At 35.0% G+C, this 17,242-nt stretch overlaps 2 protein-coding genes across 2 annotated transcripts; both read left to right on the forward strand.

Moving 5' to 3' along the window:
* Positions 1-1,007: 1,007 nt before the first annotated feature.
* Positions 1,008-2,631, forward strand: LOC106140616 (uncharacterized). Its single transcript, XM_013342225.2, has 3 exons — positions 1,008-1,065; positions 1,267-2,041; positions 2,351-2,631. Exons 1-3 carry the CDS (start codon positions 1,046-1,048, stop codon positions 2,447-2,449), a joined length of 894 nt encoding a protein of 297 aa, XP_013197679.2. The 5' UTR covers positions 1,008-1,045; the 3' UTR covers positions 2,450-2,631.
* A 4,456-nt stretch (positions 2,632-7,087) lies between these two features.
* On the forward strand, positions 7,088-17,153 carry LOC106141244 (synaptic vesicle 2-related protein). The gene is made up of 13 exons (XM_060947646.1): positions 7,088-7,443; positions 7,789-7,948; positions 8,230-8,326; positions 8,815-8,939; positions 9,045-9,108; positions 9,474-9,599; positions 9,953-10,024; positions 10,689-10,828; positions 11,324-11,484; positions 11,806-11,914; positions 12,634-12,718; positions 14,463-14,552; positions 15,048-17,153. The coding sequence occupies exons 1-13, from the start codon at positions 7,323-7,325 to the stop codon at positions 15,183-15,185; spliced, it is 1,488 nt and encodes a 495-aa protein (XP_060803629.1). The 5' UTR covers positions 7,088-7,322; the 3' UTR covers positions 15,186-17,153.
* The last annotated feature ends 89 nt before the right edge of the window (positions 17,154-17,242 follow it).

Consider the following 17,242-nt stretch of genomic DNA (forward strand, 5'->3'; position numbering starts at 1 on the left):
AGCTTAACCTTCGTATTTCCAATAACAGAAACGGAGTTGCGGGCAACACCACCTAGTTAACAAATAAATTTTCCTTATCATCAATATTTTATCTATCTTTAATTTTTACTTCACCTGGGAACTGATTCGATGAATAAAACCAAATCTATACCTAGGGATACTACTTTTATTCTTTAACGATTTAGTTTTGCTCTTACGGTGAGCGAAAACATCGTGAGGAAACCTGCACATTCAGGCAACGTTATGTTGTGATGTGTTACCATGGTCCAATACGGGTTAAGTTGCGGAGGTCAGACGAGAATCGCTTTGTGTAAAAACTGACTCATCCAATCCAAGATACATGGTCAAGAGCTTACCACGGCCTCCTGACTAAAGCCAGGAGGAGGAGAGGAGGACTAGTTTTATTCTTGCTTAGCATTGACCCAATAGGGCCTTTGTTTTAAATATTTATATGGTACAAGTGTTATATAAATATATTTTTATTTTCACCGAAATCCATTTTGTAGTTTCGCGTGAAATCTTTAAAATAGCCAGCATTATTATTGATTCTTAGAAATGTTAACATTATAATCAGAAGCAACGACCACGATTGCTTCAGGGCTAGATCTTTCGTATTATTTACCGCTAAAAGAAAGTAGTAAAAATTAAACATTTTTATATATTAAACAGAGCTTACCAATAAATATAACTACAGATGTATCGTTCGAAGGTCAATTCATAGTTTCATAGTTTCCGTATCAACTATGAATACTACTGATGGGCTTCCACCCATTTCCCACCCATGTTGAAAGGCATCGTAACAGTTTTGTAAGATGAACATAACCTGCGGGTCGGATCGATAGAAGAATGGCAGGGGTTGAGGGGAGTGGTGGGACAAGCCGGGAACGGGGGTGAGGCCGCCAGGGGTTCGGCCAGGGGGCTGTTCATTCAGATCGTGTGGGCGGCTTGCGTGGGCGAGCCGCTTATAAAGGCGCCCGACGCTCCATACCCACGTAGTCTCACTTTGGATACTCTGGTGATTACAACAAATTTGTGTGAATCCAATATGCAGATCTCAAATTTAAGGTGGGTGGAATATTATATTATTATATACAATAATTTGAATGATTTATAAAAAAAAATATTTTAAACGCATAAATTATTAAGTTAAAATGAAGTAGTAAAGTTTTTTTGACAATAAAAAAGAAACATCATTTAAGTTAACATGTTTTATAACATATTTTACTTTATTTACGTTATATACTTTATTATTTTTAATTGTTTTAGATGGTACACAGTCTTATTTGGCTACTTAGTAACACATGTGAAGGCGTATCCCATGCAAACATGGTACCCACCACAAGGTCCTAGAGAATATCCCGATGACGAATATTATTACGCGCCGAAAGTCCAATATTATTACGACGCCCCAGCAATGAGCGTTCCGGAAGTTTATGGACAAATGCCATACCCATATATATATGACCCTTATGAACATTTCTTTGCCAACGAAGGCTCCAAACGACAAGAAGAACGACTCGCTGCTCTACCAATCGGACAAGAGACTTGGTTCGAAAATGATGGTAATTCACGCTGGCGAAGTAACGATGTCGATGATGTCAGCGCTGCTTTCTTAGACAACCTTATCCTAACACAAATGGCTCAAGATGCTCAAAGGCGACGTGAAAACTCTCGTGTAGCATTCCCGCCTGTAGATTATGAAGATAAGAACGCAGAGGACGAAGATGTCCGCGAACTTAAAGCCTTAGCTGGAAAACCACTATATCATGTTCCAAAAACAGTTCCGAAGGATGATGATTATGATTACGCATCTGATGAAGGATTCATAAATTGGAATGGAAACAAAAGAAGTGTGACGACAGTTGCTCCCGCATCAAGTACGATGGAACCTAAAGCAGGTCAAAAGGAAATAGCAATTCCACCGCAAGGACAAACTACGAAAATCTGGAATCATTTTAATGGAAGTCACAAAAGGGATACAGAATACTACAATAAAATTGTAAAGTTACTGGCAGTCAATCCCAAGTCCACATCACCACAAGTAAGACAATCTAATTCGTAATTGTCTATCGATTCATAATAAACAGTAACAGCAACAGTTTTAGAAGTTAAAAAAAATACCGATATCTAAAAATAGACTAAGCGGGCTGGGGGGTGGCGGGTGAACTGCGCTGAAGGCCGGGTCAATCGGGGTACGGCACGGGAAACCCCACTCCATAACTAAGTAACACCTTAGAATATATCACTGTCTGCTCAAGCTAGGACGCTTCATATTACACGAATTATCTTTATAATCTTCCTGGGTATTATGCCAACTGGAAGATTTTCAGTTTTATTTATTTGTTGACAGGAATCAACGAAAGGAAAGAGGATCAATAAACGGTTCGTGGCGGGAGACAGCGACCTCGTGCTGGAACTTCGAGGCTTGAAACAACGCATTGCTACTTAAACGTGCATTGATCACCGCCAACAAATATGAGACTGAGTACATTAAATGTAGACTAAATATTTATTGACAAAGGCGACATTACGGCTGAGAAAATTCTATCAAATCTAAAATCTAGATGTCCATACATAAGATAAGCAGTCATTTTAATGCCATTTACATAATAATGAATTTTAGGTTTGGGATTTTTTTAAAAGGTTCTAGAAATTATTTGGAAGAATTAAATAATAAAAATCCCTTTTTTTCTCTTTCGTTGTTCCAAATTACGAGTTAGTTAATTTACTTTTATGTACTTACAGCAACACTGAAACTTTTTCCTACTATAATAATACTTAGAGCTGAGAAATTATTTAATATTAAACTGTATAAAATGAAAATGTTGTACAAAAACTGACTATAATCTGTGTGGGATGAGTTGTTGATTGTTGAAACTATATCTATTATTGATTAATGGTAGGATACATACACGTTGCCCTTTCAGTCGTCGGCAGCTATTGCACAATGATGTGCGTTTTTGTAAATATGTAGAATTATCTAAAAATTACTTTACTTTAGATAGAAATTAATTTTACATAATCTTGTGGATGACAAATCTATTACAGCTAGAGTTTCAGTCTTCGAGCTTAAACAAGTGCAAAGTACTCGTACTTGAAGTCGTATCTGATCCCTTCACACCACTTTAGGATAAAATGTTTTGAAAAAGCTATTGCTATTTTTAATGATCGTGTTTGTTACTGTGTTTACTTGTATTTATTTAATATATCATGAACTTATTTTATGGAAGACTTAAGTATTAAATTTAAAGTTGTACCTAACAATGGACACAAACAATTTATTTCATTGCTGCCTAATTGTATTTTTTTCCGTTCAGGTGCTATTTCAGTAGATATTACTTTTATACTTATTACTTGGTCTACAGTCTACTTACATAGACAATAAGAAATGGTCTATTTGCAAAGCAAAATTCATTAGTATACTAATAAAGCGATTCTCTCAAGAAAATGGAGGATTAGGTGATATTTTAGCTTTACAGCTTCTTAACTAAACTTATAACTAATAGATATACACATGGTCTTAAAGACCCATCAAAAGATGCTTTTGATTGCGTCCGTCATCTTTTTCATGGTTAATCCCAATCTCTACTCGTTTAGTGTAAGATTTACTACTAAATCCACACTTGTAAAAATAGTGTTTTAACAAAGTACCTACATCTTAAGAAAATGTATACCTATTTCCAAAGTACCTACATATCTGTTTTTAAAAATTGTCAAATTAATTGAATTAATTTGACAATAATAATCCTAGTTTATAATAATGTATGTAATTAGAAGCCTCTGAAGTATTACTAGTTGATGTTAATGTCCGTTGATCGTCGATACCATATTTTCGATGTTGTGATTTATTGTTATCTATCTCTTTTTTTTTTAAAACTACCATCTAATTTGTGAATGTTATTTAGGTGCTTACCTATAACTCATAAATTATTATTTTCATAATAACCTGGGTTTGTTAAAAATTATATTTTTTACAATGTTTTCAATTTTATGTAACTAGTCATCCCAATCGGAAATTAAAATTGTTAATTAATCGGAATACCCATTTTGTACGCTATTTATTATGCATCATACGCCAAACGCGTTCAAAATATAATAGCACATATTTTTGTTATTATCTTGGGAAGTTGTTAGTTCTTTAGTATTATATTTTATTGAATTTATGACATTATAAATAAATAGAGTTCACAGTATCTACCTATTGTGTAGTACATAAAATACATATAATGAAAAAATAATGATAAAATAAATGACACTACCGATTTAAATAATTTCTTTATTTTATAACAATAATCTAATTGATTATTTTTGTAGGTTACCCATTTAACATACATACTATATAACTTCGTAAACATACATACATATGGTCACGTCTATATCCCTTGCGGGGTAGACAGAGTCTCTCTTCCCCGCAAGGGATATAGACGTGATCATATGAATGAAAAATAAATACCTACTTATAAACGAGACTAATTTAATTTAAAATAAAAACAAAACTATCGTTAGTTCAGCAACGTTAGACATATAAAAAGAAAATATGACGATCCCTGCCAAAATTAGATAACTCAACCAAGCATACAATATTTAGAGGCTGTCGGTCGCCCTATTTCTATTGTACCGTCTTTCTGAAACATTAGCTCTTGAAAATTTGAAATTAAAAATTATCTTCCCTCGTCCAAAAGATTACTTAAAAGTAATTTCCTGTCAGAACTCTGCCCTTATTATAGCGCCCGCACTGGTTTGCTCAAGGTCACTGAGGGCATAAATGTTCGTAAGGCCTATGGTAGATAATGTAAGGTATCATAGGCATTTAACGCCCGCTTAATTTCAATTCAATATATTATTGAATAAAATGATTGGATTAAAAAACTGTTTAGAAAAATAGTTTTATTGTCAAAAAAAGAATACAAAAAACTAACACATATATGTTATCAGTCATATAAGATTATGAAAACAAAGACTTTCTGAATAGCCTGTCATTGGCGTTACTGAACATACAGTTTTTAGTAACGCCCATATATTTATTTACGTAATATCTTAATAAACACATATATTTCGACTTAGAGCCGTACAAAACTTAAAAGTATATTATATTATCTTTTTTTAGATAGCATCATAATTATCATTATATGAACTACATTTGTAGTTTACTAAAATTTACTAAAATATTAATTTACTAAAATATTATAATTTTATAACACTTTCAAACATCTCGTAATTTCTACTTAATCATCTATAACAAAAATATTTCACTTTTAACATGTTCTATAACAATAGAAGATCAATTTTTAAAGGATTTTAATAAAAAATCAGATTATTATTAAAATGATTATTGGGCGCTATTCACCGTAGGTGGCTAATGACGCCCCAAAACAGTACGTCAATTAACGCCCTGAAATGATGTATGTCTATCGCAGTATGTCTAACTCATCATATAATTTGCGGATATTCTAAAAATGTTGTTGAACAATAGGTCTATTCAACTTTTGTGCACGAGCTGGGTTCATTATTTGCGGTTTTCGTTTACTAATGGATGGATTTCTTTTTAAAAAGTATCTTAACCAATCTACGCCGGCAATCCTTTTGGATTTATTGAAATTATTTTTTATGTCATATCTCTCGCAAAATAAGAAAGCTTGTTTTCTTATGAATTTAGGCGTTAGTGGAATCCCAATACTAGCAAATCTTTTTATCCGCGATGCTAAATCTTTTTCTTGTGTATTCGTTAAAATAGGTTTTCTCCCCAAACGTTTAATTTCTTGACCTGTTTTTAAATGGTCTCTTAAAGTTCTTCGCGGAATATTATACCTTGCCGCTGCTGATCGCTGAGTCAAATGACCTCTTTGCACAGCTTTAATGGCAACTTTCATAGTGTCTTCAGACCATGACTCCCCTCTTCTTTTACGTGTGGAATGAGATGGATTCATTTCCCGGATCTGTTAAAAGCAAATCATTATGAAATAAAACACATCGATTTTCGCCTTGTATAAATACGCCCACTTAGGATAATAGCGCCCATACAGGCTATTGACGCCCAAAAACCTCACGTCACGGGGCGTTATTACCCGAATAGCACCTTGTACCTAGTTCTCATATTTTCACACATAATTACAAACAAATCAATCAAATTGTCAATGAAATATGAATAAAGATATCTAAATAGAACGCTTATCACAAAATTAGACATGTAAATTACAGAAAATGAATTAAAACTTACGGATTTGTCGGAGTATTTTTTATAAGAACAGCGTGCACTGCCGGCGTCCTTCAAGTTCGGTTTACAACTGAGCGACCGATGGCCTGAGCGGCGCCGCGTCGCGTCCGCGCGTTCCTATTGGTTTATTCTATGTGTGCATGAAGTATAACGTAACTCGTGCGGCATTATCTCCGATTTTTAGCATTCGGGCGTTTTTACACATTGGGCGTTAAATGCCATACCTACCTTAGGTAAGTAACTGTGCTTGTTCATATAGATGTGTTCAATGTCTACAGTTGACTATTATGATTCCCTGCTGGCGCTTATGTCCCTTTAACTTCGCGGTCGGCAGCAGACTGTTCGCCTCTGAACCTGTCTTCGTGGCGAGATCTGTCGTCGGTTATCCCCTGGGGCATAATCCTGTCTTCACGACTCTTTTATATTTTTATTGACTAACCACTCGATTTTCCACTTCTCACCATCTATGTTGTATGACGGACCCCGGGCCCCAAAACACTTGGAGGGTACAACTGGGAACACGCAGAGATGAGAGAGAAAGAGACCATCTATGATAATGCTAACGATCTTTAACTCTGCTGTGTGGCGCTGTAAAATTATTATTTCTCTCCGTTTTGAGTTGTCTCGAGAGTTTGACAGCATTATGAACCCAAAAAAAGGTAAGGCTATTATTGTGGGAAATTCTAGGCAGCTTTTTGAAGACACAGTTACAAAATCTATGCATTTTAGTAAGAAATAAAAAGAGCTCTATGTTTTTCTGAGATTTGTATGTGCAACTAGTAGGAACCCTGCATAGCTAAAAAAAAGTGATGGTTTGGTCGAGTTTGTCAATCAATGTCATTAGTTGACATTTCATTTCATTCATCAAAAATTAGTTTATCTTTATTTGTTTTGAAACTTTCTTTTACTTTTACCCATATTCGAAATAAAAATAAAAACCTTCAGTTGCCAATATTAAATGTTATGTTTAACAAATGCCTGTTCATTCGCTATTCATCATTTGTAAATACTTTTAATCAATGGGTATACAGTTACAGTAAACGACTATCCCGTTACACGAAGATCCACGTCAATAAAATTTGTTGAATAACTGTGCGAATTATCAGCGATGGGTCGTGCAAAGGGATATCAAGACCTAGATGATAATGCTGTCGGCCCGCGGCCACCTCTCCAAAACATGCCTCCACCACAGGAAATCGAAATGGCTTCAGTCTCCGTTGTGCCCGACGGTATGCATTTTTGTTAGTTACTGATTTCGTTTAATGTATTCGAGGCCTTCGAATCACTTACGTTTACGTTTTATAAGGGGACGATCTTACTACCTATCATGACTCTACCAACTTTATGCAAATCACAGAAAGGGTTCAAATAATTGCTCTTAAGTTTACTTCCCCAACAGCACTCTTTTTTGACTCTCTACGAAATCTCTTAATATCCCTTTGGTTCTGTATTAAGTCTTCACATCCTATTCTAAAGTCCATGTAAAATGAAATGATAAAGTGTAAGAATGTAATGATCTCATTTAATAAAACAAATAGATATAGTATTAAAGTTTTGGATAACTTTTCTTTCAGATACCTTCACTGTCACACAGGCTGTGAATGCACTTGGTTTTGGTTGGTTCCAAGTAAAATTGTCCCTTTGCACAGGCCTATGTTGGATGGCAGACTCAATGGAGATGACTATTCTCAGTATACTTTCTCCGGCATTACACTGTGAATGGAATATAAGCAAGTAATGGTTTTAATTATATCTTTCTATATACAATGCCAATTTTGAAACTATTTTTTCCACACATTTATTCAGTGATATTAATAAAACATTTTTTTTGCTCTCTTTGCATAACTGCCATAATTAGACAGTGTACATAAAAAATACATATAATTCCGATGCCTTGCGAGGTACAATATTTAATGTACACAAACTGTATACGGCGCGACATCTACATGCCACAAGTCACAAAAATAAAATCACACGACAATTAAAAACAGCGAATTTTTATTAATAAATTTCAGATACCAACAAGCTCTCACAACAACAATTGTATTCATGGGAATGATGTTGAGTTCAACATTTTGGGGCAATATCAGCGACCGTTATGGAAGAAAAACTGTAAGTATTTATTGCAAAAACTAAAACACTAATTGTACAAGCTTCAATAGTGTTTTTTTTTTTTTTGTAGTAGTAGTAGTAGTAGCAGTACATAATTATTTTGCATTATGAATAACCTAAACTGACAAGTTTGTTTGAAACTTCTTCTACAGAAAGGATGTAGTCTGCTTATCTCTGAGACAATATGTCCGATATATATATCCTATCCTACTAATATTATAAATGTGAAAGTTTGTGAGTATGTCAGGATGCCAGTATGGATGTTTGTTACTCTTTAATGCAAAAACTTCTGAACCGATTATGATGAAATTTGGTATACAGGTAGCTGAAGCCCCAGAATAACATACAGGCTTTTTATCCCGGAGTTCCCGCGGGAATGATTCCACGGGGACGCAGTCGCGGGCGGCCTCTAGAATAATATGTTCCTGTGAATGTAAATTATATGTATACATACATAATAACAGCAATCTGTTTTCTATGTTTTGCAGGCCCTCAGTATGTGTGGTGTGCTGTTATTTTATTATGGACTATTAAGTGCTATTGCACCTAACTTTCTTTGGTTACTGTTCCTTCGTGGTCTGGTTGGCTTTGCTATTGGCTGTGTCCCACAATCGTAAGTTCAACTTAACAGTTTACTATTAAATATCACTTAGTGTCCTTTAGAATTAATGCAAGAAATGAAGCTTCTAGAAACTTATAATTTAAACCTTTTTTTCAGAGTTACTTTGTATGCTGAATTTTTACCGACAAAACAGAGGGCTAAGTGTGTAGTTCTTCTTGATGTAAGTTATCTCACATCTATTTTTAAATTTTGATAACATAATATTTTTAGTATATCAAACTGTATATGTAACTGTGTAGTATATAAATAGAACAAAACTTACAATATCTAGGACTGACTTTTAATTAACAGACCAAAGCTTTGGTCTTGTAGGTAAACATTACAAGAAATTTAACAAGTACTCTCATTACTCCTTTGACCTGTATTTTTTTCACTTTTTGTTTCAAATATAAATAGAATATTTTTTTATATTAAGAATTCACAAAAATTATCAGGTCTTGTTAATTAATGAATTAACTGATGGTAACTTATAATCAATGTGCTGACTTCCATTAAGTATAGGACTAAAATAAATTTATGTTATAGTGTTTCTGGGCGCTGGGTGCGTGTTTGGAAGTGGCATTGGCCCTGGTTGTGATGCCCACACTAGGGGTACACTGGCTTCTGGCGTTATCCACAATACCGCTCCTAATGTTCGCAATCATATGTCCTGTAAGTAGAATCGTCATTCTACCCAAATCACGTCATTTTATGCCAAATCAATGATGGCGTCTATATTTTAGTATTTGCCTAGTCTGAGCTGCCTGTGTCTGAACCAGGTTCCAGGGCAAGATAAAAATGGAACTTTTTCCAATTGGCGTTGGTCTTGGATATTATAATTGTGGTTAATAAAATTAAGTATGGCAGAGTTATTATTGTACTTTGTGGCTAATTCAATCTGAGTAATTTGTCCCGTATATACCTATAAGACTCTTCTCATATGTCTTCTGTTCGTATTTGATGCGGCAGTCATATGCCTATCTTAATGATTTCTTGTGAAAAATCGGCGTTATTTTTTTTTTCAGTGGTTACCGGAGTCTGCGAGATATCATGTAGCAAGTGGGCAACCAGATAAAGCATTAGCCACACTAGAACAGGTAACAATTGTATTGTATAGGTATATTTAAATTTATATAATACAGAAAAGAAAGATTTAGGAGAAATAAAAAAAAAATCTTTCTAATTGTCCCAATTTATAAGACTGATGGAAAAAAGTAATTTGAGGTAATTTTATTATCCTGGTATGTGTATTACCATGCTGATCTGTTAGTTTGGCAAAACGTATTGTGTGCCAGCTGCTTCTCTTCCCGTGCAGATTGTAATTGCCAGTCAAGGGAAAATCTTATAAACTTGAGTTTCTTTTGAAGGCGATTGGCATGCAACCTGTCAAGAAGGCTCAATTGCATCAATTTGTTTTAATCCAGCTGAATGTTGTCTTACAGTCTTTTTGAGACTGTTAGCTCTAACGTTAAGTTGGCGTAAGGCAAAAAGACGTAATTTATATTAATTTACTTATGTATTATTGCTTTGACAAACATACTAACAAATACGTCTTAATCCCTAACGGGGTAGACAAAGACTGAATGGCTATGTTTACATATATGTCTTAATGATGGAACTTTAGGTATTTAAACAGAGTCAGGTTGCTAGTCAATCGCCTAAAAGAAGAATCCCAAGTTTATTAGCTTTTCCCTTGATTTACTTTTACAATCTGCGTGCAACACTTTTGACATTTATATTTTTTAAATTGACCCTTTCCAGATAGCGCAAGACAACGGGAGACCGATGTTGCTAGGTCGACTTGTGTGCGACGACTCAGTCGGCATCGGACAGCGCGGCCGCTTGAAGCATCTGCTCATACCGCATCTCAGAAACACTAGCCTCTTGCTCTGGTTCATTTGGTAAGCTTCTTATAATTAATATTGGAACAGCAATATATCGAAAAGATAAAAAATGCAATTATGAAAAGAATGAGAGAGCTAAAGTTATGACTACGCTGTTATGCCTACGCTGACCCGGTACTATTACCATAGTCTGAAGTAATCCTATCTTGACGTCGTCAGTACATATAAGCAAAGCAATGAACTTAACAGGGTAGGCTTATAAACTTGGCTTTCTTCTTTTAGTCGACGGTCTCACAACCTGACACTATTTTAATATCGGTTCCATCTTTAAGCTTTACAGCTAACCGTGGCCTATCATTCTTTGTGTCAGACTGTTGTCTCGGTTTCCCCGTAAGGGATAAAAATGTTATTAAATGTACTTATGTATGGACTTAAAACTAACAATGCCGGAGACCGAACAAACTTTAGACAGATTATCAGATAGTTACAGTTAGTTGTTTTGTTAGCCGTCGTATTTACGTAACTTACAGAATCTTTTATACAATTTGACAGGATGTCCTGTGCGTTTTGTTACTACGGCCTGGTTTTGATGACGACGGAACTGTTCGAGAACGAGCCGTCGAGTCTCGGCGAGACGTGCGCCGCCGACTGCCGCCCGCTGCAGACTACCGACTATATGGATCTGCTGTGGACTACGCTAGCCGAGTTCCCAGGTATAATCCGGCTAAATTAAGTTCCTCACTACGCTGGTACTGTTTCAGTCTCTGTCACTTTCTTTTGGGATTTATATAATTGCTAGGTATTTCCCGCGAATTTGTTCGCTGTCAATACATTAAAGCTGACCCGGATCAATGGTTTTCGTGTAATGCGAGTACCTACCAACATGCACAACATGCATACAGAAAAACAGAAATTCTAAAGATTAATAAAAACCCACATTCCATCATATCGATTTCTTTCGCAATATCTTCTAAGTACAGACATTGGCTTATTACAATTTGATTACTTATATGTATAAATAATATTCTTTTCAGGAATTTTTGCCACCATTTTCATAATTGAGAAGTTCGGACGAAAGAAAACTATGGCGTCGCAGTTCGTTATATTCGCCATCTGTGTTTGTGTGCTGATTTATAACGACAAGTAAGTTACCTATTTCTATCTTGATACTCCTTTAAATTGTCACAGGAAAAACAAGAAATATATAGGTAGTGTATATTTTAAATAAATTGATTCAATTTTAAAATATGGCCATCTTGCAGTGGTAGTTGTGCTTTTGTGTCGTTTGATCTGAAGTCGCCTCCGACGACATCTGTATATAGAAAAAGAGTGGTCTCCCTGAACTGTCTCAATCTCTGAGTCACCACTTTAAGATGGTTAGTTGACTTTGAGTCTTGGGCGCGATTCAAATGAAAGCATTTGTATTTATGAATAAAGCTTCTCCGGCGTTTAATTTCCATGGGAGTCTTGTACCTTTGCCAAATTTTGCGAACCGTTGCAAAATTTGTAGTCCTTTTTAATATACAGAATAATATTATTTTAAAGAAAAGGGTATGTTAAGATGATTCGTTCATGTGGAGAGGATGAATGAAAGCAGGTTGACTAAGCAGGTATACAAGGAGAGTGTGGAGGGAAAGGTCGGAGTGGGAAGACCTAGACGAACGTATCTTGATCAAATTAAGGACGTCCTGGTAAAGGGTCAAGTCAAAAGTACCCGAAACCGCCGAGCTGGCATGAAGAGAGTTATGAATGTGGATGAAGCGAAGGAAGTATGCAGAGATCGTGGCAAGTGGAAAGAGGTAGTCTCTGCCTACCCCTCCGGGAAAGAGGCGTGATTTTATGGATGTATGTATTATTTTCAGCCGCACATTCCTAACATGCATTTTGTTCGTGGCGCGCGGCATCATCGCCGGATTGTTCCAAGCCGCCTACGTCTACACACCAGAGGTAATTATAATAACTTTTTTATATTTTCTTTACTCACACATGTCCCACTTCTAAATATTTCCTACCTCTTAATTCCAATCCATCCATACTTCCATACCGATGTTTTAAATATGAACAGTGTAAGGGTCAAACAGTTTAGCATAAGGTACCCAACCAAAAGTAAGTCAGGTTTTTACACTATCATGGTCATAGGCGCACCTCGGCTTCCTCTTCAGAGAGATGAAGACGCAACCGGGACCAAACCCAGGGGGATGATGATTGTCTTTTCTTCGCGAATATTTCTCACTAACTTTTTTATACCAGAATTTAGCGTCATCTAAGTACACGCGTGAATTTAAATGATTTATTAGCACCACCTACACCGTTTATTTATAATTAAGATACTCTAAGACCCTACACGCACGAATTTAGTTCTACCTTTAAAAGAATACAGGTTTTTCACAAATCCCACGGGAACTTTATGAAAATGTCACTTATGCCCTTCTCCAGACTTAATTGTATAAGATTGGTTCAGTAGTAGTTCAGCAGTTTTACATTTATAATATCAGTTGGGATTTGTCTTTTATACTAACCTCAATAAAAATTTTCACTTACATAGTTGAGTACTGATAAGGACAGGGTCCCACCGAATCGGCCACTTCGGCTATGTACCAGTGACTATATTCGAAGTTTTATACATTAGTTTGAATACTAACCGATGCTCTTACGGTGAGGAAAAACATTGTTAGGAATCAAAACTGGATTAACCAACCAACTGGATCAGGCAACCATGATCGTTCTAATTCGGGTTGGGTTTACCTGCAAAGGTTGCAGAGGTCAGATGGGAGTCGCTTGGTGTAAAAACCTGACTTACCATAAAATAATTCAGGGTTCATAGTCAAAGGCAGACCTCGGGCTGCTCTCCAGAGTGATGAGAATGAGACTAAAACCAGGAGAAAAAAGGGGACAAGTGCGAGTTGAACTCGCGTGAAGAGGGTTCCGTACGATGTTACCTATCATGTTTTTTTAAATCTGACCCAAATTTGTTTGTGGTAACTAAAAAAAAATGTAAGTTAGTACGCACAATATTGAGTGATTTACCATGTTATTTTAATATCATGGACTTCTTATAGGTTTTCCTATAATCTATAAGGAGAAAACTAATTTCTGTATTTTTTTCAAAATTTTAGGATCAGTAGTTTCGGAGATAAGGGGGGGTGGGGGGGGGCGAATGGTCAATTTTCGTCTATTTTCTTGAATAACTTGGAAACTATTTATTTTAAAATTACAAAAAAACCTTTACAAGACCTTTCATTTGATATGCCACACGATGCAGTTTTCAGAATTTTTTTTTTAATTTTCCCCTTCCCCCCCAAAAATGACCCCCCATATACAGATTTCATCTGCTCACGTCACACCTCTGTGTTTGGGTCACAGAAATTGATATGTGTACCAAATTTCAACTTAATCGGTCTAATAGATTCGGAGATAATTGACTGTAAGCGACGGACGGACAGACACACGAGTGATCCTATAAGGGTTCCGTTTTTGTATTCAGATGTACGGAACCCTAAAAACTGAGAAGGACAGAACAAGGGGGACCTTAAACCCCTAACAAGACTACTCATCTTTCCGTAGATTATTAATGCAAACATAATTTAAAGCAGTTTTCTTATTCACAAATAATCTTGTTCGTAATAATCTAAGCTGATCTATCTGAGGAAGCCGTTTGAAAAACCTATTGTGTAAGACATATAATTTTCAGGTTTATCCGACTGCCTTAAGGTCGACGGCTGTAGGTGCCTGCAGTGGAGTGGCGAGACTCGGAGCCATGGTCACACCATATGTGGCACAGGTCTGTATTGTGATCATAATAATTTTATTTGACAAGATTTGTCGACGCTTAAATTGAGGATATACCTACCTCTATAAATTAACTTGATAGAAAACACCTCAATGTGTTGCTCCGTTTTCCTTTTAACATGCGCTTTGGAAGCGGTAGAAGCTTTATTTCTAAGTTGTTAAATCAAAGTGATGTCGTATCTAATATTGAGAATTAAGGAATATGAATAACAAAATCAAGATACAGGCTTTAGCTTAGTTTGGAGTTAAATAGCTCTCACAACTTATCTAAAACAATGTAAAAACTGATTCTTGTATATTATTATGCTTTGCGACGATAAATTAGATTTTATTGTATTAAATTAATAATAATAAATTCAGTTATATTGCTTAAACTTGGCCTTTTTGTCTTTTCAAGACTTTTTAGTCTGTCTACCCCACAACGGTTATAGATATGATTAAATTTTTGTATAAATTAATAAGGTTCAATTAATTACACAAATTTCAGGTCCTACTAAAAAACTCGATAGTGATAGCGACGGGCGTCTACTCAATGGCGGCGCTACTAGCAGCCGCCGCCAGCTTGGCGCTGCCCATCGAGACCAAAGGCCGTGAAATGAGGGACTCTGTCACCGCCATCAACTGACATAGCAACTTAAAAAGCTGACTGACGTCACGGAATGACAAATTTGATATCAATTTCGAGAACTATAGCGACGTCACTGGAATACTAAATTAAATCTCACTAACTGACAGCCTTCCGATGCCTATAAGGACTTAATATCGGGGAATGAGGGAATCAAGTGTCTACAACTTGGATTGACCTCATTGGGAATGAGGTACCAAATTGAATCTTAGTTTCGAGAACCAGCGTGGCGTCACTGGGCACCAAATTGAATCTCACCCACCACTGACCTTTATAATGTACTCTGGACTTCATATTACCTTTGGCTAACTATTTTGGTGCTGATTGCGCTTACAGTAGTGTAAGCGTTATTTAATTTTTTTGGCGTCATATTTAAGATACAAAAATCCACTCCAATGCAATCTGAGCATAATGTACTTATATCTCACTTATTATTTATTAGAAGGTGAATAGGGTTATACTATTTTAAGCCTTGGAAGGAGCAATATAGAATCTCATTACCATTTCGAATATATTTCGCCTTGATGATATTATTATTTCTAATTGTAATAATAATTTTTAACATTGTAAACTAAAATATTAGGTTTTTTCTGCATAATTGTTCACTCACTACTTAAGACTGCCTATTTGCATTTATTTTTAACAAATTCACTATTTTAACTTTTATAACTCACGGTTTTAACATGCAAAACACTTTGTCTTTCTATATTAATTTATATCTGTAGTTATAGTAGGTATAATAACATTGCTGTGATACTTACATTTGATATGACAATGTACTTAATCTCGACCAATGAATATTTTTATTTTTTGCTGTTCTTGTTATAATCTAAGATAAATTTTTGATACTATTTGCTAATTTATTGCACTTATTTAAGTAATAAAATTAAGCGACATTTGATCAATCTTGATGGTCTTGTAGGTATTTAAAAAACTTCATAGTAAATTATAACTTTTGTATTATTTACAACTATAGATTGTTATTATCAAGCACTGATAGGTGAAAAACAAGTTTTAAAGTAACATCATTTTACGCTCTAATTAGTTTAGAGCGACAGGGACAGAAGCTACAATACTTTCTTAAAACATTAGTTTGTGTAACATCATATAGTTCATATTTCAACGACTTTAAAGAGAAACGCTAATGTTAAAGTAGAATATTTTATAATATCGATTTGTTTCTATTACCGATGTTATACGTAATATAGATATATATAATATAGATAATAGAAATATTTCTAAAACTGATTCACATTATAATGGGTAATACTCATTTCCATATTTTTTTTTGTTGTTAACATATTTAAAATTGTCTTCCATTTTATATGGTTGTGTGAAAAAGGTGCTATGAAATCGAATTAATCAGGTATAATTTTTTTTTATATCAAGCTATCAATTAATGTGATTATGATGGTGACAAAATCAGTTTTGGAGTATATAATCAGATGTTATTTACGATTGTTATATTTTGCACATTTTATAATGATAACTTGCATTTTTTTACACTCGCGCCTAATATATACTTACAAAAAGCTTTTGAAGTATCATTTTTAGTTTAGTTTTGTTGTTATTCGGAATATTATAGCACCAATTGGTGAGTATACACACTGGCTAGTACCTACACTATATAAAATTGTGGTACCAGTGAAATAAGATATTAGAATTAGAATATAACGATGACAACATAACAGCACGTCTCGTTTTAATGTTACATCTCAATTATGAGATTTATTTGCATTTTTGATGATTTCTTTTGTTTTAAGGAGGTACAACATGCCATGCCATTTTTATTTCTATAGTCAAAGTATTTCTGGAATCTTGCCATGCAAATTAAGAACCTAGTTCGGCAGAACCGAATTAGGTATTATATTTGTTTACCAACCTACCATACTTTGCCTGTAAACTACTAAGGTGAATAATACTAGTGGAAAAAACGAACAGACTCAAGAACTCTTAACTATGGAGACGAGATACTGGAAAAGAATGCATTAGCGATTTAGTTATGTACTCATAGCCTGTTCTTTTTATGTGAGTTTTTTTTTTCTTGGTCCAGTAAA

This window comes from Amyelois transitella, chromosome 14, assembly GCF_032362555.1.
Source record: "Amyelois transitella isolate CPQ chromosome 14, ilAmyTran1.1, whole genome shotgun sequence".
Lineage (NCBI taxonomy): Eukaryota > Metazoa > Arthropoda > Insecta > Lepidoptera > Pyralidae > Amyelois > Amyelois transitella.

Excerpts from the sequence above, each read along its gene's own strand:
- LOC106140616 (XM_013342225.2), top strand. The coding sequence starts at position 1,046 with ATGCAGATCTCAAATTTAAG. Across the intron at positions 1,066-1,266 it reads ATGCAGATCTCAAATTTAAG|ATGGTACACAGTCTTATTTG; the intron begins GTGGGTGGAATA and ends TAATTGTTTTAG. Across the intron at positions 2,042-2,350 it reads CCAAGTCCACATCACCACAA|GAATCAACGAAAGGAAAGAG; the intron begins GTAAGACAATCT and ends ATTTGTTGACAG.
- LOC106141244 (XM_060947646.1), top strand. The coding sequence starts at position 7,323 with ATGGGTCGTGCAAAGGGATATCAAGACCTAGATGATAATGCTGTCGGC. Across the intron at positions 10,025-10,688 it reads CATTAGCCACACTAGAACAG|ATAGCGCAAGACAACGGGAG; the intron begins GTAACAATTGTA and ends GACCCTTTCCAG. Across the intron at positions 11,915-12,633 it reads GTGCTGATTTATAACGACAA|CCGCACATTCCTAACATGCA; the intron begins GTAAGTTACCTA and ends TATTATTTTCAG.